We start from the raw sequence: 27,979 nt of genomic DNA, 5'->3' as shown, positions 1-27,979 counted from the left end.
CTTTCGACTTGTCTCTCTCGCTTGTGCTACCGCTGCCGCCCCTCTCCCCCCCCCCACACACACACATACATACATACATACAGTAAGTGAGAAGGGCCGACAAGCATAACGTCACTCTACCCAAAAGAGAGAGAGAGGCCGCGGCGGTGGTGATACCACGCCACGCAAAGGCAACAACGACAACAAAGCCAAAAAAAAGTAGCGGCACATCAGCCTGTTGCCGAGCACGGTGGTGCATGACACAGGGTTGTACGTAGTGCATTCTGCCCATACAAAGAGGCGCAAGTAGAGCGATGGAGCTTCGAGAGCGTGTCGGGAAGCTGTCGCGGGCGCAGGCGCCGACGGCCGTGCCACCCACGTCAAACCCGATGACGCAGCGTCTCGTCTCTCTCGAGCATGACCAGATGTCTCACCAGTGGTTCAGAGGGGTGATGGCCTTCCTCGCATTTATGTGCTTCATGCTTTCCATCTTCCAGGTGAGCGGGTACGCTGGTAACCTTGTGGTGCACGTCCTCATTTTGGCCCTCTCGTTGGCGGGAGAGGTGTGCATCGTCCTTGTCTACCGTATCAAGACGCGCTTTGCAGGTGTGACGAACCCAGCAAGTCACGCCGTGAACTCGCTGCACTCCCCGTACCTGTCGCTGATGCTGTGCGAGATGCTGGTTTGGATCATTATGGCCCCGCCCGGCGTCAAGGGCACTTCCAGCTGGGCTCGGGTGCTGGACAGCTTTATTGTGCTGCGCTCGTACGTCTACGTGATGTACGTCACACGCCTCTCCACCCAGAGCGTCTTCAAGCGCGCCGTGGCGTCGCTGTGTGGGTATCGCTTCAACTCCCTCTACATGTTCCGCCACACCTTTATGTCTCGGCACGCCATCGCGACGGCATGCGGCTTTGTCGTGGCGTGGCTCGGGCTGGCTCTGCTGTACACCAAGGGTGAGGAGGTCAGCTACGCGGACGCCGTGTACTTCTGCTCCTCCACCATGGGTTTCGTAGGGTACAGCGACGTCGTCCCATTGACGTGGGTGGGACGGTTCACTGCCTTTCTCGCCTGGTGTCTGGGGCTGCTTGTCATCGCCTGGTGCGTCAGCCTGATGCACGCGCTACTCCGCGTCACTCCGGCCGAGCGCAACCTGCACACGCTCTTTCGCACCAACAAGCTGTGTGCGCAAGTTCCCGGTGAGGCGGCTCGCACCATCCAGCGCGCGTGGAAGCTCTACCTGGCAAAGCTAGAGAAGCGCAACCCGCTCTCTATTCAGTTCAACGCGCTGCTGCTGAGCAGCCAGGCCTGCAGTTTTCGCTCCCTCCGCCGCGAGTTTGTCGAGTCCGAGATGGCGTTCATCCGCTCCACCTACACCTTTGATGACGCCCTCACCGCGCTGAGCCGCCAGTCATCTCTTCGCACAACCCCAGCCGGGTCCCCGCGTTCGCCGATGAGCACAGCCCTCAGCGCCAGCGGCGGGACTCCCAAGAGCACCACTGGCCGGCGCTCCTTTTCTCTCTTCAAGGAGGTGAAGTTGAAGTCACCGCAGATTTCGCCCTTGCCCCCTGGCGCGGATGTGGAGACAAGTTGCTTGGACGGTGGTGCACCACCGCCGGCGTCGTCGTTGACGTCACTACCAGTGTTGGAGCTGCGCGGGCTTATCAATCAGCGGCAGCTCACGCACAGTGGCGCCGGTGCGTCCGCGATGGCCAGCGACATCACCAGGAGGCTGGCCCACCTCGATGAAACCCTCAGCATATTAATTCGCAAGGCGGAGCGCATGGCGCCAAGAATGCTTGCCTCCTCCACTGAGGTAGCGTCGTAAGCCACTACCTGAAACGCAAAGAATCTTTAGCGTTGCATGCTGGTATTTGTTCTCGGATTTTGTGGATATGATATCTTGCGCCGTATCGCTCCGTCTTGCGAGCCGACATGCGAAGAGATGCGCGCGTGTGATGTTACGTTCTTTCTGCGTGTGTGTGTGTGTGTGTGTGTGTGTGTGTGTGCTGCTGCTGCTGCGGCCACCTGCCGCCTGCCGATCATTTTTGCGCACCTTGAACTTACTTCTTCACGTACGCGTGCACGCGTTTCGCTTGCCCTTCCTTCTTCATGAATCCAAAGACCTTGTGCGTGCGTGCGCACGCGCTTCGACTAGTCGGCATTACGTCCAACGACGACAGGAAAATCACGAGCGATAGTCGTACGGCAAGGGCTAGGAATACTGTCGCTTAATGCATCGCGTTGATCACGAGGGTTTCTTCGCTATCAACGCTCGACGAAGTCCCGAAGAATGCGATTCCCATTCTCTCCATCAGGCACACACACACACAAACACACACACACATCCACCAAGTCTCATGTTCAGCTGTCCGCAGTGCCTGTCTGAGTGGCCAGAAAGGCACTGTTGCCAAGCTCTCCCTGTACCCCCTGTGTGTGTATGCACTCGCCTTTCTCATCACTTACATCCTTCTCTGGCTCAACCCCTCACTCTTTCTTGATGCATTCTCCGAATCTCTCTCCCTCTTCCCATCAGGCCCTTCCCCCCTCCCTACCTATCCCACCCCTCCGGTCCGCCGCTCCCCCCCCTTCGCAGCCATGACGCGGCAGGCCGATGAGCAGAAGTCCATGCGAAAGGTCACCGGTAGCGGCGAGGCTGAGAAAACGTCCAAGCTGCGCACCGACGACCTTGCGGCGCTGCAGGAGCGCATGAAGAAGCTGCACGCCGAGGTGACTCAGCAGAGCGAGGCGAAGGAGCAGCGTGCGCGCGAGCTGGCCGCAGTCCCGGTGGCGGACGAGGATGCGCAGGTCGTGGCGGCGGCGCTGATGGTGACCCCCGAGTGCGCGCGGTCCTTGCTGCAGAAAAAGAACGGGGATGTGACAGCGGTGCTGCGCGATGCAGTGGGCCTGCCGAAGGCTCGTGCGTAGTGGCCGCAGCTTTCCTGTCCCGTCTCCCTTCCCGCCGGTGCGCATGTGCCTATGCGCGTCCGGCTACTCCGGTTGTGGCTTTGTGCTGCTGAGGAAGTGTGTTGTTGGGTGCTGCGTAACATGTCCCTGTAAGTCCGACTGGAAAAGTACATGCGAAACGACAAAGAAAACGAATGCCGTCAAGGAAAGGGCGGGGGGAGACCGCGATTCCTCTGTCTCGCTCTCCCGACAGCTTGCTTGGTTTGTGTTTGCTTTTCTTGTGTGTTGTCGGTCGCCCCTCTTGTAGAGAGGGGGGCTCCTCCGGCAAAGTGCGCCCCGGTCGTGCTCTCTGGCATGCGGGAGACGGGCAGGGAGGCCTCTTGCGGGTGTGTATGTATACGTGTATGCGTGTGTGTGTGGTGTTGGCATCGAGAACAAGGGGGGCAAGAGCGTTGCGTTAGCGCGGTGTCTGGTTCGTACGCCGCTGTCTGCTGGTCACTCACTCTCCCCACCCCGGCCCACCCCACATACACACCCTTCACCTCATGCACAGCACCACTAGATTTTTGCCTGATTGGTGTGCATGCTTTCCAGGGTGTTTCTCTCGTCACGCTCATCTGTTCCGCCTCTTCTATCCCCAATTCTCACCCTCACCCCACTGGAATTCTTCATTGGTACTCGTCATCTCTGCCACGAGTCATCCCAACCCCCGACCAATTTCACTTACACCCCGCACGCATGCCCCCAGCGCGCAGCGATACAACAGTTGTCACTCCAACCCCGCACCACCGTGCGCCGCCTCACATTACCCGCTTGGGGGTCCGCGGTTTCGTGAAGTTCCCAATTGACTATTTCGTTGTTGGCTGCCCGTCTCTGCTTTGCCGTCGAGAGTACCAACGGGCTTCACCCTCGGCTCCCCACCTCCGCTTCGCCAATCCTTCGCTGAGGGGCCACAGAACCGGGCGCAGACAGACGCACGGAGACACCTCTATCACACGATTGCTGTGGTTCGTCGTCATTACTGGTGGGGTGCATCGTGCTTGCAGCGCACACAACCGCCCACACGCACATCCATCGTTGCCGTTCGTTTAGTTTTTCTCTCCTCACTGACCCTCTCCCCCAAACTTCGTGAAGTGTGCGTGTGTGTGTGTGTGTGTGTGTGTGTGTGTGTGTGTGTGTGTACCTGCGCTCTCTCTCTCTCAGTGTAGAACACCGGCACACATACGCACCTGCCTCGCCCCTCTCGCTCTTACTCTTCGTCGCCTTGGGTTCCTTCGCCTCCTTTTTCCCCCTTTTCGAGGGAAAGGGACGGCTAGTACTGGATGGCTCCAGACGGTCGTTCAGCATACACGCACATACGCAACTACAGCACATACGAATACCTCGTCGTCTACGAGCATCCTTTCCTTTGCCTTTACACGTCTCCATCACCTCCATCACACACACGCACACACCTCCTCTGTGCTGTCCTCGTTATCGGTTTGTGCGTTTGGTTTTACTTACTAGATTTGCCTTGGTTCTTGCTTCAGCGCTCTTTTTTCATCTGCCTCGGCGGTGTGCGTACGTGTGTGTGTGTGTGTGTGTCACCATTTTAGTCTCGCTCAAGCTCTCGCTTCTCTCCCACCCGCCGTATCGTGCTCGTCGGCCTTCGGCTGTTTACACCCACACACCCTTCCTCACCTCTTCGCTCGCTCTGCCACGCCGGGCGTCAGCAGTGGATTTGCGCGTGTGTGTATGCGCGGGCCTTGGTACTCCTTGCGTTGACGCCCTCCCTACGCTCAAGCCTGGTTTTCTGTCTTCATTGTTCTACATTTTTCTTCCGTGTACACTGCTGTCAGCGGCAGCGGTTCACGACGCCCCCACCCCCACCTCCACCCCAGGCACACGTTTCGAGAGTCGCTTGGCAAGATGCTGCAGGCCGTGCAGAACCTCTTCACCTGCAGCGTCCTTTCCACGGATGAGACAAAGCCCAAGGTGGAGCGTGAGGTGCCGCAGTGGTCGAAGGGCAACTTCCAGTACAACTGGATCGGCATCTACATCATCGGTGTACCACTGCTGTTCGTGCTGCTTGGGTTGTACCTGCGCGTCCCTTTATCCTTCTCGCTTCTGCAATGGCTTGCATTTTTTGCCGTTGTCACCGGCATGGTGGGGGTGACGACCGGCTATCATCGTCTCTTCTCACACGGTGCTTTCACCGGCGGGCAGGCGATGCAGTGGGTGTGCGCCTTCGTCGGGGCAGGCGCGTTCCAGGGCTCTATCAAGTGGTGGGCTCGAAACCACCGCGTCCACCACAAGTACACGGATACCTCCAAGGACCCGTACGACGCGCGCCGCGGCTTCATCTTCACACACTTTGGCTGGTTCATCATGCGCATGGACTACGATCTGCTCGGCGACGCAGATGTGTCGGACCTGAAGGACAGCCTCGTTGTGGAGTTCCAGCGCAAGTACTTTGCCGCCATTGCGACCATGACAGGGATCCTGATCCCCCTCATGGTGGCCGGCGCAACCACTGGTGAGTGGGCAGGTGCGTTCTTCTGGGTGGTGTGGCTCAAGATCTTTCTGGTGCACCAGTTCTCCTTCTTCATCAACAGCCTCGCGCACACGGACCTCTTTGGCGCCACGCGGCCGTACGCAGATAACAAGACACCGCACGACTCCGTCGTCTTTGCGATCATAAACCTCGGCGAGGGCTACCACAACTACCACCACCAGTTCCCGAACGACTACCGTAACGGTCATCTGTGGCACCACATTGATATGACAAAGTGGTACATATTTATGTGCAGCTTTCTGGGCTTCTGCGACAACCTGCAGCGTGCGCCGCGCACTGTCGTCGACCGCGCCGCCGCGGCGCAGGCTGTGTGCATGCACGGGCGCAAACTTCAGGAGGCGGTCGAGAAGGTGAAGCAGCTGGAGGTGCCGGCGGACAAGGAGTACGCGTGGGACGACGTGCGGGCGGAAGTGGAGCAGGGCCGTAAGCTGCTGGTGATGGACGGCTACGTGCTGGACCTCGAGCGGCCAATCCCCGTGGACCCTGCGTGGGCGCAGAAGGACAAGAAGATCAGCTGGCTGAACATGCACCCTGGTGGCCGTGCGCTGCTGCTTGCGTACGTGGGCAAGGACGCGACGGCCGCCTTCAACGGCGGTGTGTATGGCCACACGACGGGCGCGCACAACTACCTGCCGGAGCTGCGCGTGGGCCGCATGAAGGAGCGCCCCGCCTCTTCGGCGTCTGGCGAGGAGGGGAGTGCCGCTGTTTGTACAGGGCAGTGCGTTACGCTACCTCGGCGATGTGACGTTCCCCTGTAATGCAGAGTAGAGCGGCGCTTCAAGTTCTGTCGTCGTTTACTCTGCTTGGGCCCTCCAGTGTCGTCATATTGGCACGGGAGCCTCACTTGAGGCCGACTGCAGGACCTGCACCGTCGCTCTAGCGATGGGCTTCTTTTTCTTTTCGTTTGAGGAGAGAAACCCCCTCCACGGTACGGTCACCACGATCATCGCCTACTCCATCTGTGTTTGTGTGTGTGTGTTCCAACCTAATGAACTTTTCACATCATTTTATGTACATGACATGTGTAAAGCAGATTGTTTTGTGTTTTTGTGCTCTCTTCTTCGTCATGGCGCACCCTGTGGCTCGACCATGGGTGTATGTGTATACTCGCGCTCGCGGTTGCCTTCATCTATCTTTCTGTCCTCGTTCTCGCTGTGTGGTGGTAGTGTGCTTCACTCTGGCTGTGGTGCTGTCGCATGCCTTGCGCACTGAAGGACACGGCACGAATAGGGTATAAACCCTGTAGATGATGTGCTGTGCATTTTCCGTCTATATTGTTATGTGACTGAGCTATGTCATGTGGGCTTGTGTCTGTGCCCCTCTCTGCGTTGATGGCCGGACCGGCAATAATGGTGATTGTGCCCCCTTTTGGAGAGCTGATAGCTTTGGTTTTTTTTCGTTGCCGCTTTAAGCTTGGGGTGTCATCACCTCCCCCCCCCCTCCTGGGGGGCTACACGGCCATCCCCCCCCCCTCTCCCCCTCTTCCCCCTCCGACGACCCCCGCGTTCTCTCTCCCTCGTCAACTCTCCATCCGCCACCTTGCTGTTGCCTTGCTGGTCCCTCTTCTTTATGTTTCTGTGCGTGTGTGGGTGGGTGGGTGGGCGGCTGCCTCGGTTAGCCTCCACACTTCCGCGCCCGTTTCATTCTCTTCTCTCCCGCCCATATTTCATTGATGTTGTGTGCATCTCCCTCTGCCTCTGTGCGTTTTTTTGTCGTTATTTTTTGTTGTTGGGGGGTTGTTCATTCTTTTTTTGCTCGTAACATCGTGTCGCTTGTGTGCTCTTGGTGCTTGCTTCGTGATGCGCTCATGATTGATTCCTATATATATATATATACATATATATACGCATGTGTGTGTGGGTGTGTGCGCTTCGTTGTGGGCGTAGTTCACGCAGGAAATGATGACCCCTTCAAACGCAAGAAATATCGATACATGTATGCATATATACATATGCATATCAGCAGAAGAAAGAAAGAGTATGACGAGGAAAGTTGTCGGTGAATCACGTATGGGGGGGAAACTCGTGGCGCACTTTCTTTTTCGTGTGTGTTGGTGCACGTGTGTGCGCGCGGCTTCTTCTGCTTGCTGTTTCCTTCTCTGTGCGTGTTTTTCTTTTTGTTTGCATCCTTCTACCCCCCCCCTCGCCTCCCAACTATGGCAACGCGGAGGGGTACAGCGCCACCAACGTGAAGAACGAAATGTGTCGGTGGACATCACCAACCAGATGAAGAAAAGAAGGCAAGCATTCATGACGAAAAGTTTGTTTTTTGGTGGTGGAGCTATTTCACGGAAGTGCGCTTCGCCGCTCTTCGCGCACTCGGCGTCTTCGTGTCGAGTGCCAAGTCGCTTAAACGGCACACACACACACACACACACACCAAATACAAACGAAGAGAGAGTTACCTTCGCTTTCCTGAGTGGAAGAGGGAGCGGACGCGGGTGTGTGCGCGCGCGTCTGTGGAAGCCAAGCTTGCCTTGCCGCTGCCACCGGACCTCTCTCCTACCCCTGACGGGCAACGCGATGATGGCATACGCGGAACTCCTCACCACCACCAATCACCCCTCGTCTGAACCTGCCTTCTTTTTTCTCCCGCTCTCCACCCCTCCCCCACGAAACGAAAGAGAGCGCATACATGCCCTCGCGCCGCTTCTCTCAGACTCGTCGTTGAGCCAGAGTCGGCACGCATCACCGACACAAGTCTCGGCAGCCGCGCATGTGGCTCGGTGGAAGCTGCTGAGTGAGTGGACGGTGACAGTGTGTGTCTGTAGGAGCTGTGATTGGTGTTCCCCTTCCCCACCCCCTTTCCCACTGCCAGGCGTTATGGAACGCGAGGAGACGAAGGCCGTCCCGCACCTTCTTCAAACGCAAGAAGCGAATATTCTCACTTTTATTTGTTTCAGCACCGCGGCTGCTGTGCTGTCGAGGGCTGCCCTCGCCAGAGGTGTTGCGCTTCTGGGGCGCGTCTCTCTGGCGCGCACCGTGTATCGGAGATCACTGTTATCGGACCCTGTAAGCCACCAGATGAGAGGAAAGAAGCAGACCGAATTCGTTTTCTTTTGTTGGTGTCGTTCCTCGGGCTACTCGGCGCTCTCCTTCATCACCAGAAAAACATGTAGCGTCGTTCTTCCCATCCCTTTCCCCCCTTTCCACCACCATCGCCGTTCACGCGCGCTCGAAAACAACGAAAGTGAATGATATCATAAGCAGCGGCATCGCCTGAGTACCCCTACAGAGCAGAGCGTAAGCCATCAACGTGGAACAAGCGACGACGCTCCACAACAACGACGGCAACGTCATTCACAGCGACCAGCACAGCACGAAGTGTTCAAATCACACACATATACATATATACATATATATATATATATATATGCATGATTCTCTGCTGTGAGAGTTCGTTTTTTTGCTGTGTGTGTGTGTGTGTGTGGCCTGTGGGATCCAAGGAGAGCTCGCACTTTAGTGTCACAAGTACGCACATCCTGCTCAAGTCCCCAAGTTACTCGGTGCTCCTTTTTTTCTCATGCGCGCATCTGTGCTACTAGGTTGTTCACGTTATTCATGTTTTCTCCTTCGTTTCTAATCGTTGCTATCTACTCCTTTCTCTCTCTCGCTTTCCTTTATTCAAAACTGGTTTTCGTTTTCTTCCGTCCATCTCGCGCGACTCATTCTGCGTATTCCTCTCTGGTCTCTCCCCCCCCTCTCTCTCTCTCTCTTACGGCCAGCTCGCTGGACAAGAACACAACACGGGTAACGAATCTCGGTGCTGGCGCAGCAATCTGTGTTCTTCTTTTTAGTTTGCACGCACTCCGTACAGAACGAACTCAAGCGCTGCTGTGGTGGTGGCGGTGGTGTCCTTGTTGGTGTTGCTGCTGCGGTCATCGCTCATGCGTGCCTTTTTTGTTGTTAAATCGGATGTGACGTCTACTCTGATTGCGTGTGCGTGTGTGTCTGTATGTTTTTGTTTGGTTGTAACTCTTCGCCGCTATCATGTCTATATACACACACACAGGCAGAGACAGGCTTTATCACTGCTGTTACGAGGAGTACTACCACTAACCCACGCACCCTTTCTTTGCTACCCCTCTTCCCTCTCTTCTCAGTAGGCGATAAAAAAATAAAAGAGGCATGTCATGAGTCGGCACTGCACAAGGACGCACGAAAGGAAACCAAAGAGCTCACGGAGACGACAGCGTGCGGTCTGGCGTTGCTTGAATCCGCGAATGTCCATGTCCATACGAAGCGCCAGCGTCGGTGCTCCGTCTCGCTCCCGCTGCCTGGCTGTGGCGCGGACAGCGGAGTGGAGCCGAACAGCTTCGAAGATGGAAGGTGAAGGCGTGAAAGCGGTGGGGCCGTCAAGAGCTCCCCTCCCCACCTTCAATCGTCCCCCTGCGCAACACTCCTTCGATCAACTCCCCCCTCCCCGTCCTCCGCTTTCTATCTCCATGGATCGTCTTTTTCGTGTACGAAGATGACTGCACCACAGGCGCGTGCGTACCACACTCTCTTTTTTGAGGAAAGAAATTCCTCTTGTTCTTGAGGTAACAACTAAACCTCTCGTTGCTTGCGCGGACATGCGTACGTCAAACCCATTGTCGATCATCCATCATAGGTGAAGCACACACCTTCTCCCTACTCTCCCCTCGCCTATCGCTTCCTTTTCGTGTTCTCTCCTTGTTTTTTTTCCTTTATCGTCACTGCGATGCATCCATTTGCGAAAGCCCGCGGGCTCGAGCAAGCGGTGATTCCTTTCTCGGTCGTGCACTCTTCGCCGTCCACAGCGCACCGCTCCTCTGTCTGCGAGAGTGGCGCCGCTGACGATGAGGAACCCCACGCAGAGCCTTTGTACCTCTCTCTCCAACAAGGAGGACGGGTGCGCGTGCTACGGCGAGAGTGTCATCACGGCACAGGTCCATATGGTGCCTCCTCACACATGCTAGCAGCTGCCGCCGGTGGCGCAGCTCTATCGCAGCCGCAGTGGTGTATCGCACAACAAGAAGATGGGGCTATCGGGCTTGTCCCCGGTTCCCTGCTGCAGCGCGTGCCTGGCGCACTTTTTTCTGCGCGTCCCGACTCCGCGGCGGTTGCTATGCACAGTGATCATTTACAAGGCCCCTCATCGTTGAAAGCCCTCACCACCACTCGCCACAGCCACCACGGCACTTTGGAGGCGAGCGAGAAGGCGACATTGTGTGGAGCTGAAGTGGTCAGACCCACGCAAACCCCGAGTGCCAAGAGTAGGTCTCGGTCGCGCGACTTGGCGGACGAAGATGACGAGGTCGCGCATGCGCTTCCACTGCAGGGACGGCGGCACTCAAGCCTGCAAGAGCGGCTGAACGCCTTTTGCGATGCCTCATCCGCGATAATGTGGACAGATGGAGAGCCACACACCACGGGTACCGCCACCGCATCCCCACTTGCGGCTCGCGTCACAGAAACGGCCAGTGACAGGAACTGCTCTGAGAAGGACGAGAAGCGTCGGCTCATGAAGGAAGAAGCACGTGTGCGTGCGGAGCTGCACTGGCTGACGGACGACCTTGCGCCACGCCTGCGAGTAGCGTGCACGGAAGTGCAGGTCCAATTGGAAAAGCTGCAGCAGGATGAACGTCACGTAAACGCAGTCCGCTCCTCCGCTTCCTCTTGCCGCTCCCCAGATTCACCGCATCTGCTCGCAACTATCGATCGCGAACACGAGCGTGTTGCCGGGCTGCTAGAGAGAGTGGAAGTGCTTCAGGCTGAACTGGAGCGCGAAGCGTCGGCGGACGCCGTAGGCGAGCCGCAGAAATCGCAGCCCTCCAATGGACACGATGTCACCGCCAGCAGCACCAGGTGCGAATTAGGGGAATCGAGCCCGCCCGCCGCGTTCCGCGCACGCAGCATCGACGCAGGTCCTCCGGGGCCGCTCGAGGCGAGGCACAGCCGCCACGACGACGTGGCCACACAAGGCCTCCAGTCACCAGACCTGTGCATGGTAGAAAAGCTGCGTCTCCTCGTGGCAGAGGAACTTGAGACGGTGGACTCGTACCGATCACAAAAACTGGCGCTGCAGCAACGTCTGTCTCGGCTGGCTGAGCTGATCGAGGATGTTGCCGCAGAAGAAGCATCGCTGAAGAAGTCGGAGACGGCACTGCATGAGTTGTTGGATGGACGGACAAGCGAGCCCGTGGTTGACTTTGCCTGGCCACGCACCCTGCAGGGGCTAACCGATGAAGAGGACGCAGCTCTGAGGGCGTCTGTTCATATGTTTGACAAGTACCAGCGCAAGCTGCAGCTCATCACGGACGGCGGCCAATGCAGCGCCTCCGCAAATGTCCCCAGCAGCAGTGCGGATATGAGTCTGTTGGCCAACTCGTCCGCCGCCGCCTCCTCACCCACGGCAGCCGCCGGGGCGACGGAGCGGAGCGGACTTCGCACGGCAACCTGTGCAGCAACGCCCAATCGGCGAACGCACTCAAATGGTGGCGCCTCCATATGCAGCGAAAGCAGTGCTGTCGCGACGCCTACCTCTTCACGTGTGGAGCACCTTCGCCAGGTCTTGAGGACGGGCGACCGTGAGCTGGCACAGCTGCAGGCAAAGCTGAAAGCAGCACAAGAGTACTGTGACACGTATGGCCCAATCGCACGAGAACTCGATGCGCAGCTGCAACGCGGTGAGCGGATATTGGCCGAGAGGACGAAATATTTGGCAGATTTACAAGCGGCAGAGAGCGGAGAAGCCTTGAGGAGTGTCTGCTGAAGCACCGTTGTCTGGGAAGGATACCGTCACTGACGTTGCAGTTGCTGCTACTCTGCTCGGCGCATCAGCCTCTTTCATGGCAGCGGCGCAGTGGGGGAGGGGTGAGGGGTCGATGCCATTCTCGCTCTTTCTCTCTACCTCGAAAAAATGGAAGATCACATATGCGGGTGTGTACAAGGGCACATCAGGGCTCTATGAGGCTGCCCGCTACCGCCTCCCTCTCCCCATCCGCACCCACAAACATCCTTTTCTGCTGCCTTCGAACGATGAGCTGTGCGCCTCTCTGTCGATTAGTGTATGTGGTGGTGGCGGTGGTGGTGACTCGCCTGGACACTGCTGCCTATTCGTTTTTTTTTCTTTTTGAACTCCTTATTCTTTTTCCGTTTCCATGAGCACACAGGAAACTATCCGCGCGCGTCGTTCGAGCACTGTGTGTGTGTGTTTGTGTAACTGTGTTTCTCAATCTCGCGGGGAGGGGGAGGAGATAGTGCGACAGTAAAGGGCAAAGGAGCCCTGAACATCAAGGAGGTGCCGAAACCTCGCCACTGCTCGCCTTTCCTCTCTTTTCTATCCACCCCACCATCACCACCGACCACTGTATGCCTGTGTCTCGTCCACACTCACGCGTATATGTCTCTCTGAAGCTGTTGAACTCATTTATATCGGTGGACGCCCGCCGTTGGGGAGCACTTGAACCGCTCCTGCAGCCGTTCGTCGTTGGGGTATATATGTCTGTGTACACCCATTTACATCGATGTCTCTCTCTCTCTCACTCTCTCTCCCTGTCACTATCAACCCTACGAAGCGTTCATCATCATTGTCATCACCACCACACGCGATGGTGCATGCGAATCGGTTCCCTGCTACATGGATCGATCCCACGGTGCACGGGTTAGGTATAGGAGCTAATCGAACGGCGCCGCACGTGGTTCCGTCCCATTCAGGCGGGTGTTCCACAGGAGCAGCCGGTGTGTAGCGTCCCCTTGGAGGAGAACAGGCTTTCACGGATGACACGCTTGTACAGTGCAGCCCAGCTGGCCCTGGCACCCGTCCGTTGCTCACTCCGGAACCCTTCTGCGAATGGAGAGTAGAGACAGTGAGTCCGCATCATCTCGACAAGGAGACGCTGCAGCTCCACTTCGCAGGCACGACGTCACGGCTGACGAATGTTCAAACCGGTCCTCATGGCTCTAGAGCCAATGAAGCAGGCATCACTCGAGATGGGGGATGTGCGCGGTGGGATTGTACGGCGCCGTAGGCCACAATGACCACCATCGACGACCAGGCTGCCCAGTTCTAAATTTTGAGGAGGGGGAAAGAGGTGTGAAGCCAAGCGGGCACCGGCAAAAGGTGGGCCGGGGGGGGGGCGTGTCCTCTGCCATGTGGTACGCGAACGGCCATCGGCAGGCCGTGCTGGATCAGCGACTCGCGCGGCTGTGTGGCTGGATGTTGATGATTTCAGCAGTGGTCTTTGGCACGCAGTGGGAGCTGCAGAGGCGCGACGCGCAGATGGCGAAAGCGGAGGCCGTAGCCACGGCACCGAGTGACCAGACAGATATGCAGCAGCGGCAGCCCGACAGCTCTCAAAGGGGCATGCGGGCATGACCTCGAGTGCGCCCGCACATTTTCGACTGGCAGCGTAGACGACTGGCAACCGGGAGCAAGCTCAAAACGCAACCCGGGAGGGGGAGTGTGACAGGCCTGGAAGGTCGCCTCGTCGTGCATTTCCAGACACTCAACAAGAGCCAGGTAGGGGTTGACGGCCGTGCTGCAGGCCATGGAACCCGAGCTGACAGCTGTCACTCACATATTCGCCGAAACGGGAGAGCGCAACCGCGAGGAGATGTTCGAAGGACAGGCGTCCTTCTCCGGAGATCTGAAGCGGCGAGAAGGCGAGTGATCGGGGATGCAGAGATGGCGGAGCCATTGCGCTCAGTTTTCAGAGTGCTGGGGCAGAAGCCTCTTGGCGGGGCGACTGCGGCTTATCCTGTGGCCCCGCAGCCTCGATACTGCGCTGCAGAACGCAGGATATTTGCCCCGCACGTCGCTACCAGCAGCTCCATGGTAGAGCGTGACGACGGATTGGGGGGGAGAGACGCGTAGTTTGACATGCTTGCTCTTCCAGGTACAGCTGCCGCGCAACACCTCCACGCTCGATTTCGATTCCGGGACGAGGCCCATCTCGTGCCACGAGATGCGGGTGCTGCGAATGGGGCTGCGCGTTAATCCCGAGATCATGCAAGCACACACACACACACACACACACACATACTCGTCGCCACCCTTGGAGGCGGTCCCCGCCTACACGTGGGTGTAGAGGCGGCCTCTTCACAGACAATAGTAGTCGCACAGATCGGCAACCTGCCCATCGCAGGGAAGGGGGAGGCAGCGGTGCGCGACCACCTCCAGCTGGTGTTGCGGCGAGTGGTGCGACCGTCGGCCACGCTGCCGACAGGAGGAGACAGTGTGCTGGCAAGCATACTTCTGTGGGGGCACCCTTGAGCGACGAACTCGATGAAGCTCCGCCTAGTCTCTGCGGCACAGCGAGAGGCGTTCTTCGGGAAGGCTGCGGTTCGCTGCGCACGCTCTGGCGATTCCAGCTTATCGGGTGTCGGTGGCTGTTGAAAGCGGCCCGAGGGGGTCACGGCAAGGCTGAACCGAGGTCGCATCGCCCTCAAGCATAACGTACAGCTGCAGTCCATCGGTGTTGCATCCACTGGACGAAAGCGACTGGTTCTTGCGCGCGATCGCCAGCTGCCCACGCCAGGTTGCGGTTACGCAGCCGACAAGGCAGACATTCAACGCTCACACCGATTCGTCCTCCGTTGGATGGGGTGACTCGTCCATCCAGCGGGGTAGAAGCTGGCCCGTAGTGGTGGGTGGTTGATAGCAGACGCGGCTGAAGCACGGGCAGCCACGCAAGGGGTTGGCTCCCTTTGAGACGCGATCCCCCTCAGATCTCGCGTACGCCCCCCCCCCTTTCGTGGCCAACACGTCCGCGCTTTCCGGGTGGCGTACGGGGGCACGAACGCAACTTCGCCATCGACCACGAGCGGCGCCATCGCACTGAAAGCGATGGCCTCCTTCAGAGTGTGAGCTTCCGACACGCCCCCCCCCCTCGCGATACAGCCTAGCAGATGCTCGGAGTCCGGCGTTGTGGCGGGCGTACGAGTTGTTTTATCGAACGCATAGTTTCTCATCCTTTTCTTCGCCGGCACTCCACGTGTAGATGCGAACGAACAGAACTTACACACACACACACGCACACACACACACGCGCGAGCACAGGGCTTTGGCATTCTCTATTCCTTGCCACCGGGTGTTCCATACATGCAGACTTGTACGTGTCTATGGGTACATGGATATTGGGGGTACGGTAGGCAATGCTCCCAGCCAATGCGGACACGATCCTTCCTTTCTTTCTTTGTTTTTGTCTCTCTCTCGTCGTTCGCTCCTTTGCCTGGTTTAGGTCCCCTTTTCTCAACGCCTTTTTTTCCCCTGATCGAGCGAACCCTTCTCCGCCTCACCCCGGGTGAGCCTCCTCCAATGGCCTGAAACTGGCGACACGGCTTGCGGTTTGGCCAATAACCCACTAGCGACTAGGAGGGGCTGGAGGGAAAAGGGGTCGGACCAGGCGAAACCGAGCAGGCTGAAGGAGGTGTGAGGGATGACTTCTTACACACACGCATACACGCACACGTCGTACGTGGCCCCATGCACGGGCCAAGCAGGTACATATATCATGTGTGGATATGCCGCTTCTGATCCGTGGACAGAAATGAACATGTCATTCGCGTGACGCTTCCACCCTCGCATTCACCCGCGGCGATTCCGGGTTCTCAGGACAGAGGTGGTAAAGGACTTTTCTAGCGTGGCTTCGACGCATACCGTCGCACCGCGCGCTTGTGTCATGCCATGCCCTGCTTTCCTTCCACTTCACTTTCTGGACGCTGCGGCGCTTGACTTCGTCTAGTGGGTGACTTCTACAACCCCACGTTACTCCTTCTATTATGCATTGGAGAGGCGGGGCAAGTATTTGTGCCCAGTCGTGGTCATCTCGTAAAGCAGAGGTGCAGGTGACGCACAAACGAAAGGGGCTTTGATGGTTGTGCGTACGTGGACACTGCGCTGTTTGCCTGGTCACACCCATGTGGTGGAAGATGCCCCCCTTTTGCGGATGTCGACAGGACTCGCATGTGCCTCTCTCCCCACCCACCCACCCCTCTTTGCTGCTCACCGGTACTCGCATCGAGGGACGACGCGGTGCGCACATGCACGTGCTGTGCAGAGGTGCGCCTCCTTCCCCAACCTGTACGTGTGTGTGCGTGTCTCTGCATGCCTGTTGTGGACGCTCGGTGGTCGCTCCCGCTCCCCCTTTCTCCTCCGCTGTGCAGCACTCTGTTGTGCACCGGACCCTGTCTCACACATCTCTACTCTGCCTCCATCGACCTCTCTCTCTGTTTTCCCACCCTCCACTCGCACGCCCTGCTGGACGCGCCCCCCCCCATCCGTGTGCACTACCCGCAACGCACGTCGAACCCCAGCTCTCGTTCTCTCTCGACTTCTACCGCACTCTTCTTTTGTCTTTCTTGCCTTTCCCATCCTCTCTTCCCTCCACTCGCCACCCATTCCTCCGCTGCTCCACTCTTTTTCTTGTCGAGGTTCCCCCCTCCCTGACCCGCCTACACACTTATTGGCCAGCTTGAAATAACCCCCTCTCGCCATCATGCGAACCGGCACCAACGCGAACTGCGAGCCCTTGACGGAGATCAGCTCCCTCCGCACCTCTCGCCGCCCATCCTCGCTGCACCGCCGCAAGTCGAAGATCGGTGGTCGCACGGTTCTCTACATCCCCTGCCGGGAGCGCGTGCTCATCGCCCTCGCCGCGACGATGCAGGTGATCACCTTCGTGCTGCTCATCGCCGCCGCCGCCACGGATGTCCTCATGGTCGACGGCACCAGGGCGATCAGGATCGGCGCCGACCTGGAGGCCGTGAGCACCGCCCTCGGTGTGTCGGTCACCGAGGGCTCGAAGCCGTTCTGCTACTCGCTGTGGGGTGCGCGCAGGTGCGGCACTTCCACCTTTCACACGGAGAAGTGGTACACGGAGCATGGTATCAAGGACAAGGGCTTCCCGTCGTCGGTGACCTACACCATGATGCTCGGCGCGGCCGCATTCGCCGTACTGGCTGCATGCTACTCCTTCATCAACATCATCGGCATCACCGTTGTCGTGTGCATGCAGGACTTCACGGCCGTGCTGTGCGCGTGGTCCTTCTCCGTGTTGATCACCATCCTCATCTCCTGGGCCCTCAGCGTTGGCGTGTACGCTCGCAGCATGGCGACCATGAACAGCACCACCATCGTCGGCCGCAAGGTGCGCGTGAAGGACTACTGCGACTTCTCTTCGTCCTTTGCCCTGGCCATGGCCGCCTTCGTCCTGCAAGGCTTCCAGTTCACCTTCACCACGGTGTACACGCGCGTGTTCGAGAATCGCATGAAGTCGGTGGTGGCTGAGCAGAAGCAGATGAAGGAAGCGCCCCTTAACCACGCCTAGGAGATAGCCGAGTAAGTCTGGTCTGATCGGCCGTTGTGTTTTTTGTTCTGGCGCAACGCACAGGCGGGGGAGATGTGGTGCAGATAGGTCACCGCTACAGAACTCAAGACGATGATGGTGAAAAAAGGCGCACAAGCGGCGGGTAGCTGTCATGTTCAACAGAAATCGCTCGAGGGCTCGTAGATATGTGAACTTTCTGTCTTTCCTAAAGAGAGGAAGGGAGAGAGGCGCTGATGGGAGAGGGCGGTCGGTGAAGGGAAAGGTGGGTTTCTTGTTCACTAAGATGCATGCGACTCCGACGGCTATTCGAGCGGGTTGAAGGAGGAAACAAGGGAGAGGGTAAGAGGGTCACGAAGGCAGTAAGGGAAAAAGAACGAGTGCCAGTTTTTCGTGCCGAGGATCCCTCATCCGTCCTACTTGTCTTTCTCTTCCCATCTCCTCTTTTCGTTTGGCCTCCTCCCTCCCTTTTCCTTGCCCTCCTTCCGTTGCTCTGAGGTGCCTTCTACGGTGTTCGGCTAGTGGTTCCCATCCTGCCTTCCTCCTCCCGGCTTCCCTGGTCCTCTTCGCGTGCTTATGTTCGTGGCCACAGAGGAGCGCCGCACATGTACCAGTCCTCCTCCCTTTTCACCCCACCCCCGCCCATCCCTCATCGATTGGGACCCTCATCCCGGTGGAACTCCAACGAAGCAGAGCAGGAGAGTTATAATTAATCATCTCTCTTTCTCTCGGTTTTTCAGGTTTCTCTGTGTGTGTCCGCGTCTCCTCCTCTCTCTCATCCTCCACCTCCCGCCTCCCCTTTTTTTACTCGCACTTGTCGCTTCCTTTTTTTTCCTCTCTGAGCCTGTGTGGTGTGTGTGTGTCCCTCTTCCATTTCCCCTCGATCTTTCCTCCTCCGTTTTCTTCGTGTTACACGTCTGATTTCCTCTCTTTGTGGATCCTTTCTTCACGTATCTTCCTGTCTCTCCCCCTCCTCCCGCGCCCCTTCCTCGCCACGACAAGTTGTCTCTTTCTCTGTGGACGTGGTCTCCACACATTAGCGCTTCCTCCATGCAGACGAAAAAAAAAAGTACCCGCACCCTTGCTTCTTGTTCCCTCTCCCTCAGTCTCGAGCATGTTCCTTCGAAAGAGCAACGGTAGGTCAGCCGGTCAGTATCGTTGACCATCCGCCTCCGCCCCCTTTTTTCAACCACGCGCACGCCCATAGATGAATTTGCGCACCTTGAAAAACGCTCCCTAGAGAAACAGCAACACGAGAGAAAGAGCACACACACACACACACACATACACACACACGCAGATATATATTTGTATGCATACCGAGGACGAATGTCGCACACACACCAAAAAAAAAAATCTACTAAAGTAAGAAGGATATTTTTTTCTTGTCCGTTGCGTTAAGCGACGAATACGCGGTTACCTGTTGTTTTCTCCCCCCCCCCTCCTTTTTGTTGTTGTTTTCTCGTTTCTCGCTTCCTTTATCCTTCTCCCACTTGTCCCATCCACCCACCCACCCACCCCCTCCGTCCCAACAGGCTCTTACCTCTGTGTTTCTCTTTCGTTGCGGCTCCCCGTCTTCTTGTTGTTTTCTCTGCTCCCCTCCACCGTCGTACGTGGAAACGATCCAGCGCGAATAAGACACACACACACACACACACACACTGGTCCACACTCTTTTTTTTTCTTTGAAATAAAGCAGCGATGATACTCCAGATCAGAACGAGGAATGGGAGGGGTGACAACGGTGCAGATCCCGCCTAGTGCGACGGCGAACACAAGTGGAGGAGGAAGGAGGGAGAGGGCTACCCCGGGTTTCATAGCAAGAAGAAAGGTGCGAACAACAGCAATTCGGTCTCGCCGCGCGCGCTCGTGAGCACGCGTGTGCGTGCGTGTATGTGTGCCCCAGCAGCCGGTGAACGTTATGGTAATCGTTTGTTTTGCATTTGTCTAATGCGTGTGGTGTAGGAGCACCGAGAAGGTGTTGTGAGGAGATAGGCTTCGCTGCGTGCTGCGTGGGTACACGACGGAGACTGGTGTAGATGCATGCTAATTCGCTGAAGCCGCACAAGCACATACATAGAAAGGGACACGCACTGGTGGACCAGAGAGCCTACAGCAGGAAAAACTGAAGTAGTGGGGAAGGCTACCCCTTCTCTTTTTGTGTTGTTTTGGCCATGGGGCACACTCTTCTTTCCTTCAGAAGCAAGACAAAAATGGATATATATCCGCGTAAGCTCTGACTTGTCCGTTTTTTCGTTCCGGCTGTTTGTGTTCTTCTATGGTGCATGCGTGTGTGCCGTTGCCCTTCCCCTGTCTCTTCACCACACCGTATTTTCTGTCCCTTTCTCTCTCTCCCTCTCTCTCTGAGTCCCCCTCCCTCTTTTGTTTCGGCTTTGGGTGCTTTCTCTCCAACCCAGCCCACATTGCTTTTTCTGGTCTGTAAGTGTTGCTCTTCTCGCATTCTCCCCTTCCCCCTGAGTAGTTCCTGAAATTTCTCGTCATGGTCTCTTTTCTTTTTAGCTCTGTTGTACACACCGACACGCACACATCCTGCTCCTTCTCTTTCTTTTTCTGTCCATCTGCGGATAAATCGATCTCCCGAAGGGAAGAGAAGCTGACCTATACAAAAAAAAAAAAACAGAAGGACTTCATTGTATGCCACAGTCTACCACAAGACTATTTCAGCGGTGAACGAAGCCCCCAGCACACGACCACACGCACATGGACACGCGCGCACACACACACACAAATACACGCGTACACATGCACACATCCTATTCAGAAGAGCGGTGAGCTCAAGTGTATGTATGTATTTGTGTGTGTGTGTGTGTGTGTGTCCATGTGCGTGTGGTCGTGTTTTTGCATCAACTCGGACGCACGGCTTGTTGTTGTTGTTGTTTTTTTTTCTGGTTGTGCCCTGCGTCCTTCTTGTGGTGTTTGTAAAGACGCGCACAGAAGACGTCCCTGTTGTGACGATAAACTCCCGCCCTCTCGTTGGCTTTTCCGGCACGCAATGGCTTTTTCTTGTTTCTTGATGTCTTGCCTTGTTTCCTCCGCCGCCTCGACCCATCATCGCCACCATCACCACTTTCTTTAACAGAGACCTCGCCACTCTCATGCGACTCTGTAGGAAGGGACATTTGTTTTTCCTGCCTCTCTGTCTCTCTTTCTTTCCTCTTCTGGTTCACGTTTTGTTTTCTGGCCTCGTGCTGCACGGCATTAACGCATACAGTTGCTTTCTCTGTCCCTCTTTTTTCTTTGACCTCGCCCTCCTCTTGTCGGCAAGTGTATCGTCTTTTTTTGGGGGGAGGGGGGGTTGGTTTGGTTTTCGTTTCTTTCAAGCCCCTTTTCAACGGGCGCTCGACATTCTTCCTTGTCCCCCCTCCATGTGTGTGGAGCGTGAGAGTTTATCCAAAAAAAAAAGGTGGTACAGGATAGCCCCATCCCAAAGAGCGAACGAAAGCGGGGAAGCGTGAGATGAAACAAACAAAAAAAGAGGGAGGGGGAGAGGGGGCAACACGATGAGAGACGCTGTTTTTCTTTCTGTTGTTGGTTTCTCTGCATCTGCGCCTCCCTCTCTCCCTCTCTCTCTCTTTCCATTTTCGTCTGAACTCACCTTCCATGGGAACAAGTATGCCTGTGTGTGTGTGTGTGTGTGTGTGTGTGCAAGCAAGCCCGACAGTATGACCACCCTCTGCCCCCCCCTCCCTCATCCATTGTGCGTGCGGGTATCGGCGTCTCTTCTCGCTTTTTCCTCAAATGGCTTCCACATACCACTTTGTGTCCATGGAACAGTAGGGGGGGGGGGGCGGTTCGGAGGGAAAGAAACAGCGGACACCTCTACAAACTGCCACCGAGAGTGAAAAGCAGCACATCACCACGAAACAAGTCTACTCACAGGAACTTTTCCTCAGCTTGGTGTGAGGCTCGCAACGGCGAACCTGGAGTGTCCACCTGCCTTCGCACCCTCACCTCATTCTGCTCTCTAGCCTTCCTCGTCTACGGCCGGGAGTATTTTGCGGAGATGGGTGGCGAGGAAGAGAGGGGGGCCACCACGTTTTCGGGGCCTAAGAAGTTGCGTGCGACAAGTGACGAGGCGGACAAGGACTATATCTTGCAACCAAATCGGAAAGGAAAAGTACAAGGGCATCTGCACCCTGCGCTATACCAAGCAAAGCCCATACGGTTACGTGCACGAGGGAAAAGGGCTCCTCGCTCACCCTCTCGCACTTCACCTGGTCAAAGCCCGCTCAGGTGTACTGCTTTAGAGAATTCTTTCTGCGGACCCCACATCATCGCTGCGATCAGAGCGGTGGTGTGGCTTGACGTCCCTTGCTCATGTATGCGCTTGCACAGGTTCGCGTCGCGAGTGTCATCGCCTCTGCATCGTATCACACTCTCCTATGTCGCTATGCGCCACTCACACGAAACATCACCACCTTCTCCGCTTCTCCTCTGCCTCTCTTGATTTCGTCCATGTATGGTCTGCTTTTCTGCTTCTCTACGCACGCAAAAGCCAACGCCACACCTCTGTCTTTGCCTTGTCTCCCTTTTGGTGTTGTGCTCCCGTCGCTGAACCCTCCTCCCCCTCGCTCCCCGCTCTCTCTTCTTCTCTCGTCAATCTCCGTCGTAGCTCCGAATCACGTTACGCACACGGGCATTTTCGCTTCTCCTCGTTCTTTATTCAACTCTCCTTTCCCCGGCTCTCGTTTTATTCCTCCCTTTTCCCCCCTCTCGCCATCATGCGAGCCGGCACCAACGCGAACTGCGAGCCCTTGACGGAGATCAGCTCCCTCCGCACCTCTCGCCGCCCATCCTCGCTGCACCGCCGCAAGTCGAAGATCGGTGGTCGCACGGTTCTCTACATCCCCTGCCGGGAGCGCGTGCTCATCGCCCTCGCCGCGACGATGCAGGTGATCACCTTCGTGCTGCTCATCGCCGCCGCCGCCACGGATGTCTTCATGGTCGACGGCACCAGGGCGATCAGGATCGGCGCCGACCTGGAGGCCGTGAGCACCGCCCTCGGTGTGTCGGTCACCGAGGGCTCGAAGCCGTTCTGCTACTCGCTGTGGGGTGCGCGCAGGTGCGGCACTTCCACCTTTCACACGGAGAAGTGGTACACGGAGCATGGTATCAAGGACAAGGGCTTCCCGTCGTCGGTGACCTACACCATGATGCTCGGCGCGGCCGCATTCGCCGTACTGGCTGCATGCTACTCCTTCATCAACATCATCGGCATCACCGTTGTCGTGTGCATGCAGGACTTCACGGCCGTGCTGTGCGCGTGGTCCTTCTCCGTGTTGATCACCATCCTCATCTCCTGGGCCCTCAGCGTTGGCGTGTACGCTCGCAGCATGGCGACCATGAACAGCACCACCATCGTCGGCCGCAAGGTGCGCGTGAAGGACTACTGCGACTTCTCTTCGTCCTTTGCCCTGGCCATGGCCGCCTTCGTCCTGCAAGGCTTCCAGTTCACCTTCACCACGGTGTACACGCGCGTGTTCGAGAATCGCATGAAGTCGGTGGTGGCTGAGCAGAAGCAGATCAACAGGGAGCTCTCGCCGGAGTAAGCGAGAACCACGGGCACACAGTGAGAGACGAGCAGCATTTTCAGGGCTTTTTATTGGTTTTGGCAAGGACGTGAGAAGGGACCGAAAGAAGGACGGAAAGTAAGGTGGGGCAAGGCCTCGCGCTAGAAGCCCGGATCGCCCTCGCAGCTTTCAACGTTGGGTGTGAGTTTGGGTCCCTGTCTTCGCCTACGCACGACAGGTGCTCTGTTTTTGTCCTCCCCTCGGCCGCCTCTGTCTGTCCTCTGCCGCCCCCTTTTTTCCCTCCTGTAGCTCCATGACTCGCTAAAAGCGTCTTCGTTCGTCTTTGCCTGTCCGTGATGTTCGCCTGTCTCCACCTCTCTCTCTCTCTCTCTCTCCCTCTCTCTCCCTCCCTCCTTGCCTCGCTGCTCCTTTATTTCGTTAGTGTTCCTTTCCGCTTCTGATGACACTCTGAACCTCGCAACCGCCATGTCTGTTGTGTCCCTCCCAGAAGTCTCTTGTCTTTGCCTTAGTTTGTTGACCGCTTTCTTTTTTTATCTTCCTCCACCTCGATAATCTCCCGCTCGCCCTTGTACCACAATCGCGCAGCTGCCAAGCCCCTCATCCTTTCGTGTTTTTTTTTGGTTATTGTTTCCCCGTGGTTTGGGTGTGAAAATAAGAAGGGAAGAAGAGGTCTTGAGGCGCCTCACAAGCGCTTGCCCACTTGTTGTGTTGTCACTTCGGCTCTTGATTGGTGTTTCTTCCGTGTGGAGATGAACATCAAGCTCCGCGCTCGTGAGGAGGAGAGGCAGCATCAGCAGTACTCGAGAAGAAAGACCGCACGCATCGCTGCGCGTGTGAGCATGTGTTGCGTACGCTCGCTCACTCAACTCTCCTCCGTTGATCGAAAAGGGGGGTGCTGATAGCAGCATTTTTTTTCTCCTGTTTACGTTTTTAACTGTGTCTCCCTCTTCCTCTGGTGTGTTTGCCTCTTGGCCTTCGCGAGTCCCATAAAGGGGAGCGGGTGGTGATAGTCCTTGATGATACGGAGGGCTGTCGACGACGAGAAGAGGAGGATGTTCGGCGCTGTGGGTTCCCTGTTTGCCCCGTATCGCACACGCACACACATTGTGTGTTTGTATGGGTACGTCTCCTCCCGATGGCCTTCTTTTCGCTTCCCCCCCCCCGTGTTTTGTGGTGCTTGCCGCGATCTTTTCCGTTTTTGTGTGTTTGTTTCGCTGTTGTTTGTTGATGGGTTCGCGTGCCACATGAACAAAACATGCGCGTTCAACTGAAGCGGTGTTTTTTGGGGGGTTGGTTGGTTGGTTTCTGTTCTTCGGTTTCTTGGATCTGCCGTAAAAAAAGGGGGGAGGGGGGAGACGGAAGAACAAAGCTGGAGCGAACGTTTCGAGGGTGTGCGTGTGTGTGAAATGGTGGGAGGGGGGATGTTGTGTTGGCGTGGGTGAGCTTCTCTCTCGCTCTAGCGCGGGTGAAAAACCACGCGTTTCCTTGTTGGGTACAGAGCACATGCGACGTAAATCACGAACGACGCCCCACTTCGCATACGGATGTGGCGCTGCTGCCACCATCATTCCCACCGGCTCACCACACACGCGCATGCGCACGCACTGGTCACAAACCCTACGACTGATTCCTAGCACCGCACATGCATGTTCCTGACGGCAGTGGTGGCAGCGGCTTTGGCACGGCGCGCGTATGTCCTCCGTCACTGTCGTCGTCACCGCTTTCCTTCTTGGCGGCGCACCTCCGTGTCGAGTTGCGCGCTCAGGCAATGCATTGGGCTACCCCGGGTGTAGGGAGAGAGACTGTGGTGCGCACCAACGGCAGTTTGTCGGGTGAACCACCACCACCCCCTCCTCCTTGCCCGTGCCCCCTCCCCATCTCCTACCACGCAGAAGATATGCATGCATACGTACGCGGGTAGGCATACTCGGATCGACCACTGTCGCACCCCCTCGGCGAGGACGGTGACCGAGATGAAAAGCCCCAAAGTAGCTTGCGAAACGCCTCCCTCGCTGCCGTTGTTGTTGATGCGTGTGTGCGCTTCGTTCTTTCCGTGAAGAGAGAAAGAAAGGTGCTGACGAAGAACGGACGGCACCACCCAAGCAACTCACCCGTGCTCGCAGACACACGCACAAACAAACGTGTTACGTAGCTTCCCCCCCCCTCCCCCTCCCCACGAGGGGGATACAAACTGGTATGGACACACCAGTGCACACGGCGGTGCAGGAAGCAGAGCAGGGGCGTCCGCACTTGAGCTGCTCTGAAGAGGGGGTTGCTGACACGCCTGTGCGGGCGCGTGTCGAGTGACCTCCCCCTCCCCCTGTTCCTCGCAACACTTCGCCTCTGCTGTTGAAAACCCACAACGCGCTTCGCCACTCTCAAATTTTTGTGTGTGTCAACGTGTCCAGTCTCTGCTATGGAGCACGAGCTAAACTCCGCTTCAACCAGCCCTCCGCACGTCTACTACGTGCTGCGAAGCAGCGGCAGGCACGCCGCTACGGCGGTGCACAGACACAGCCATCTGAGCACAGCCCCTGCCTCGAACCCCACCCACCACCCGCCCCGCAGGTTGCCTCACAGCAGCTACCATTGTGCCGGTTGCCACGTGCTGCATCCTCCTCGGGGTGGCTCCTCCCGCTCCCCACCACCAGCAGGGCAGTGTGAGGGCCAGGTGTGGGGTACGCTCGAGTCACGCTGACACGCTGCCCATCATACAAATCGTGCAAGCGTGTTCACGGCCGCGGGTCGCACCGACGCAGCGCCGTCCAGGACCTGACCGCCGGCGTGGGCGCTGGACCCTGTCACGACCGGAAGTGGCCCCGCATTGGGCAGGGCTAAGAGGGTGGGTGCTGCTTGGCTTCCCCATACCGAGAGAGTGCCGGACTCTGATGCCGTGCCGGGGTTTCCCTTTTCACCAGAGTTTACCATTTAAATGAACACAAACTTTTGCATGATGCGAAGCCGCGCGGAGAAGCAGGCGCGCACCAAGGCCACGCCGCTACACAGAGAGCGGCGCTCGCGACACGAGGGCCCCTAGAACACCCAGCCCGGGGCGCGCCGCGGGCGGCGACAACAGCCCTTTCAACCCTAGACCCAAAACCAGCTTCTTCCCGCGGCCCGAGCGGCGCCTCTCTCCCTCCCCCCCCCCCCCCCCCACTCAAAAAAGCGCCAATTCCCCCTTTTTCCCGGCCCCACAGGCCCCCCCCCCTCTTCCGCCCCGGAGAAGCTCGGCCAAAAGAACACGGGGCCGGCGCCGGGGCACCATGCCCGCGGCCGCCAGAGCGGAAAGGCACACGACGACAGCCGCCGCGCGCGCGGCACCCGGCGACCCTACGTCTTTCCCCCCACCCCGCCCTGCGGCCTGGCATTTGTGCCAGCACAACGCCTGCAGACGCACCCCGCCGCCCCAGCGCGTTTTCAACGCACGCACACCGGCCGGGCATTCGGGAAAGCAACCGCACCCCAACGAAGAGGCAACGCACCAAAAAGCGCGCACCCAAGCAATGAAAAGCCCCTAACCCGCACACAAAAATGGCAACGAGACGGCAAGGCAAAAAAAAACACCAACACAACCCACACACGGAAGCACCAAGCACCAGAGAGGGCACAAAAGACAGAGAACCGACATGGCGGACCACGCGGCAATGTTGAAGAGAGACCGAAGGAAGAGGCAACCAGGCAAGAAAAGGCGCAAACATGGCGGTGAGAAGGGGTGCCCGTGAACACAAGAAAAGCGCACATGGCATGAAGACCCCACAGCGACGCCCAGCTCCCCCCGCAGAAGGCGCAAAGGAGAGGTGAGGAAGGAATGGAAAACACCGGAGCCGATAAGAGCGAACCTGGCGCAAAGCACGAGGTATGAAAACAAAAAGACTGCCGGTGAGCATGGCGGAGGCAGCCGCCCCAGGAACGCAGAGGGAAAACACACACACAGAGACGCGCCGACACAAAACACCCGCCGAAAAAATGACAGACAGGCGCACAAGCAGCAAAGGGAAAGCATTCGGAAAAGGGGGCGCCACCCGACAGAGACAAAAGGACGCAAAGCGAGAAAATGTTTTTTCAAGCGGGACAAAACCAGAATCACAAGAGGTCAACGAAGCCGACGTTTTGCAAAAAGCACGGCGCGCGCGCGGCCCCCTTTCGTCGAAGACAACGCGCCCAGGGAACAAGCAGCACCGATCAGAGAAAGAAAGGAGATAGCGCACAATAGAAGCGCACCGCACCCGCACACGGAAGAGATGGCGGCAACACCCCGCTATTGAGGAGGGATCGCGAAAAGCGCGGAAAAACAGGGGAAAAAGCGCCGGAAAGGAAGAAGGCGCCCCGAAGGAAAGCCCCATGAGGAACGCAAGGGGAAGCACCCAAGAACAAAACGGGCAGCCAGAGGCAGACAAGACCAATCAAAGATCGGCCGCGAACCGGAACCGGCACAAACAAAACCAATGGGAGGAGCCCCAGCCCATGGCCAAAGATACCAATTCCAAGACGCGCGACCCGTGGAAAGCCCCATTGAAAAACCCAACAGCCGTTGGATGATGTTTTATCCGAGAGCTAAGGAAAATCATTGGGCCTTGAAAAACGTGCCAGCGCAGCCCCAAACACGCACCAACAAAGGGCCATCACGAAAGGCGAAAAGCGACCATGAAAAGAACAAGGGGAGAACCGGACAACACAGAACGATAAGCCCGATCCCA

The 27,979-nt window shown here is 57.3% G+C and overlaps 6 protein-coding genes across 6 annotated transcripts; all 6 read left to right on the top strand.

Annotated features, from left to right (window-relative positions):
- Window positions 1-293: 293 nt before the first annotated feature.
- On the top strand, window positions 294-1,808 carry LMJF_14_0530 (conserved hypothetical protein; the record flags this gene model as incomplete). Its single annotated transcript, XM_001687600.1, has 1 exon — window positions 294-1,808. One exon carries the CDS (start codon window positions 294-296, stop codon window positions 1,806-1,808), a length of 1,515 nt encoding a protein of 504 aa, XP_001687652.1.
- Window positions 1,809-2,578: 770 nt separating this feature from the next.
- On the top strand, window positions 2,579-2,908 carry LMJF_14_0520 (conserved hypothetical protein; the record flags this gene model as incomplete). Its single annotated transcript, XM_001687599.1, has 1 exon — window positions 2,579-2,908. The coding sequence occupies one exon, from the start codon at window positions 2,579-2,581 to the stop codon at window positions 2,906-2,908; it is 330 nt and encodes a 109-aa protein (XP_001687651.1).
- A 1,887-nt stretch (window positions 2,909-4,795) lies between these two features.
- Window positions 4,796-6,199, top strand: LMJF_14_0510 (putative stearic acid desaturase; the record flags this gene model as incomplete). The annotated part of the gene is made up of 1 exon (XM_001687598.1): window positions 4,796-6,199. One exon carries the CDS (start codon window positions 4,796-4,798, stop codon window positions 6,197-6,199), a length of 1,404 nt encoding a protein of 467 aa, XP_001687650.1.
- A 4,330-nt stretch (window positions 6,200-10,529) lies between these two features.
- On the top strand, window positions 10,530-12,176 carry LMJF_14_0500 (hypothetical protein; the record flags this gene model as incomplete). The annotated part of the gene is made up of 1 exon (XM_001687597.1): window positions 10,530-12,176. One exon carries the CDS (start codon window positions 10,530-10,532, stop codon window positions 12,174-12,176), a length of 1,647 nt encoding a protein of 548 aa, XP_001687649.1.
- A 4,726-nt stretch (window positions 12,177-16,902) lies between these two features.
- On the top strand, window positions 16,903-17,733 carry LMJF_14_0490 (hypothetical protein; the record flags this gene model as incomplete). Its single annotated transcript, XM_001687596.1, has 1 exon — window positions 16,903-17,733. One exon carries the CDS (start codon window positions 16,903-16,905, stop codon window positions 17,731-17,733), a length of 831 nt encoding a protein of 276 aa, XP_001687648.1.
- A 4,739-nt stretch (window positions 17,734-22,472) lies between these two features.
- On the top strand, window positions 22,473-23,300 carry LMJF_14_0480 (hypothetical protein; the record flags this gene model as incomplete). The annotated part of the gene is made up of 1 exon (XM_001687595.1): window positions 22,473-23,300. One exon carries the CDS (start codon window positions 22,473-22,475, stop codon window positions 23,298-23,300), a length of 828 nt encoding a protein of 275 aa, XP_001687647.1.
- Between the last annotated feature and the right edge of the window lie 4,679 nt (window positions 23,301-27,979).

Source organism: Leishmania major, chromosome 14 (assembly GCF_000002725.2).
Source record: "Leishmania major strain Friedlin complete genome, chromosome 14".
Classification (NCBI taxonomy): Eukaryota; Euglenozoa; class Kinetoplastea; order Trypanosomatida; family Trypanosomatidae; genus Leishmania; species Leishmania major.
Note: the sequence above shows the minus strand (reverse complement) of the source record. Positions and strands in the feature narration are given on the sequence as shown.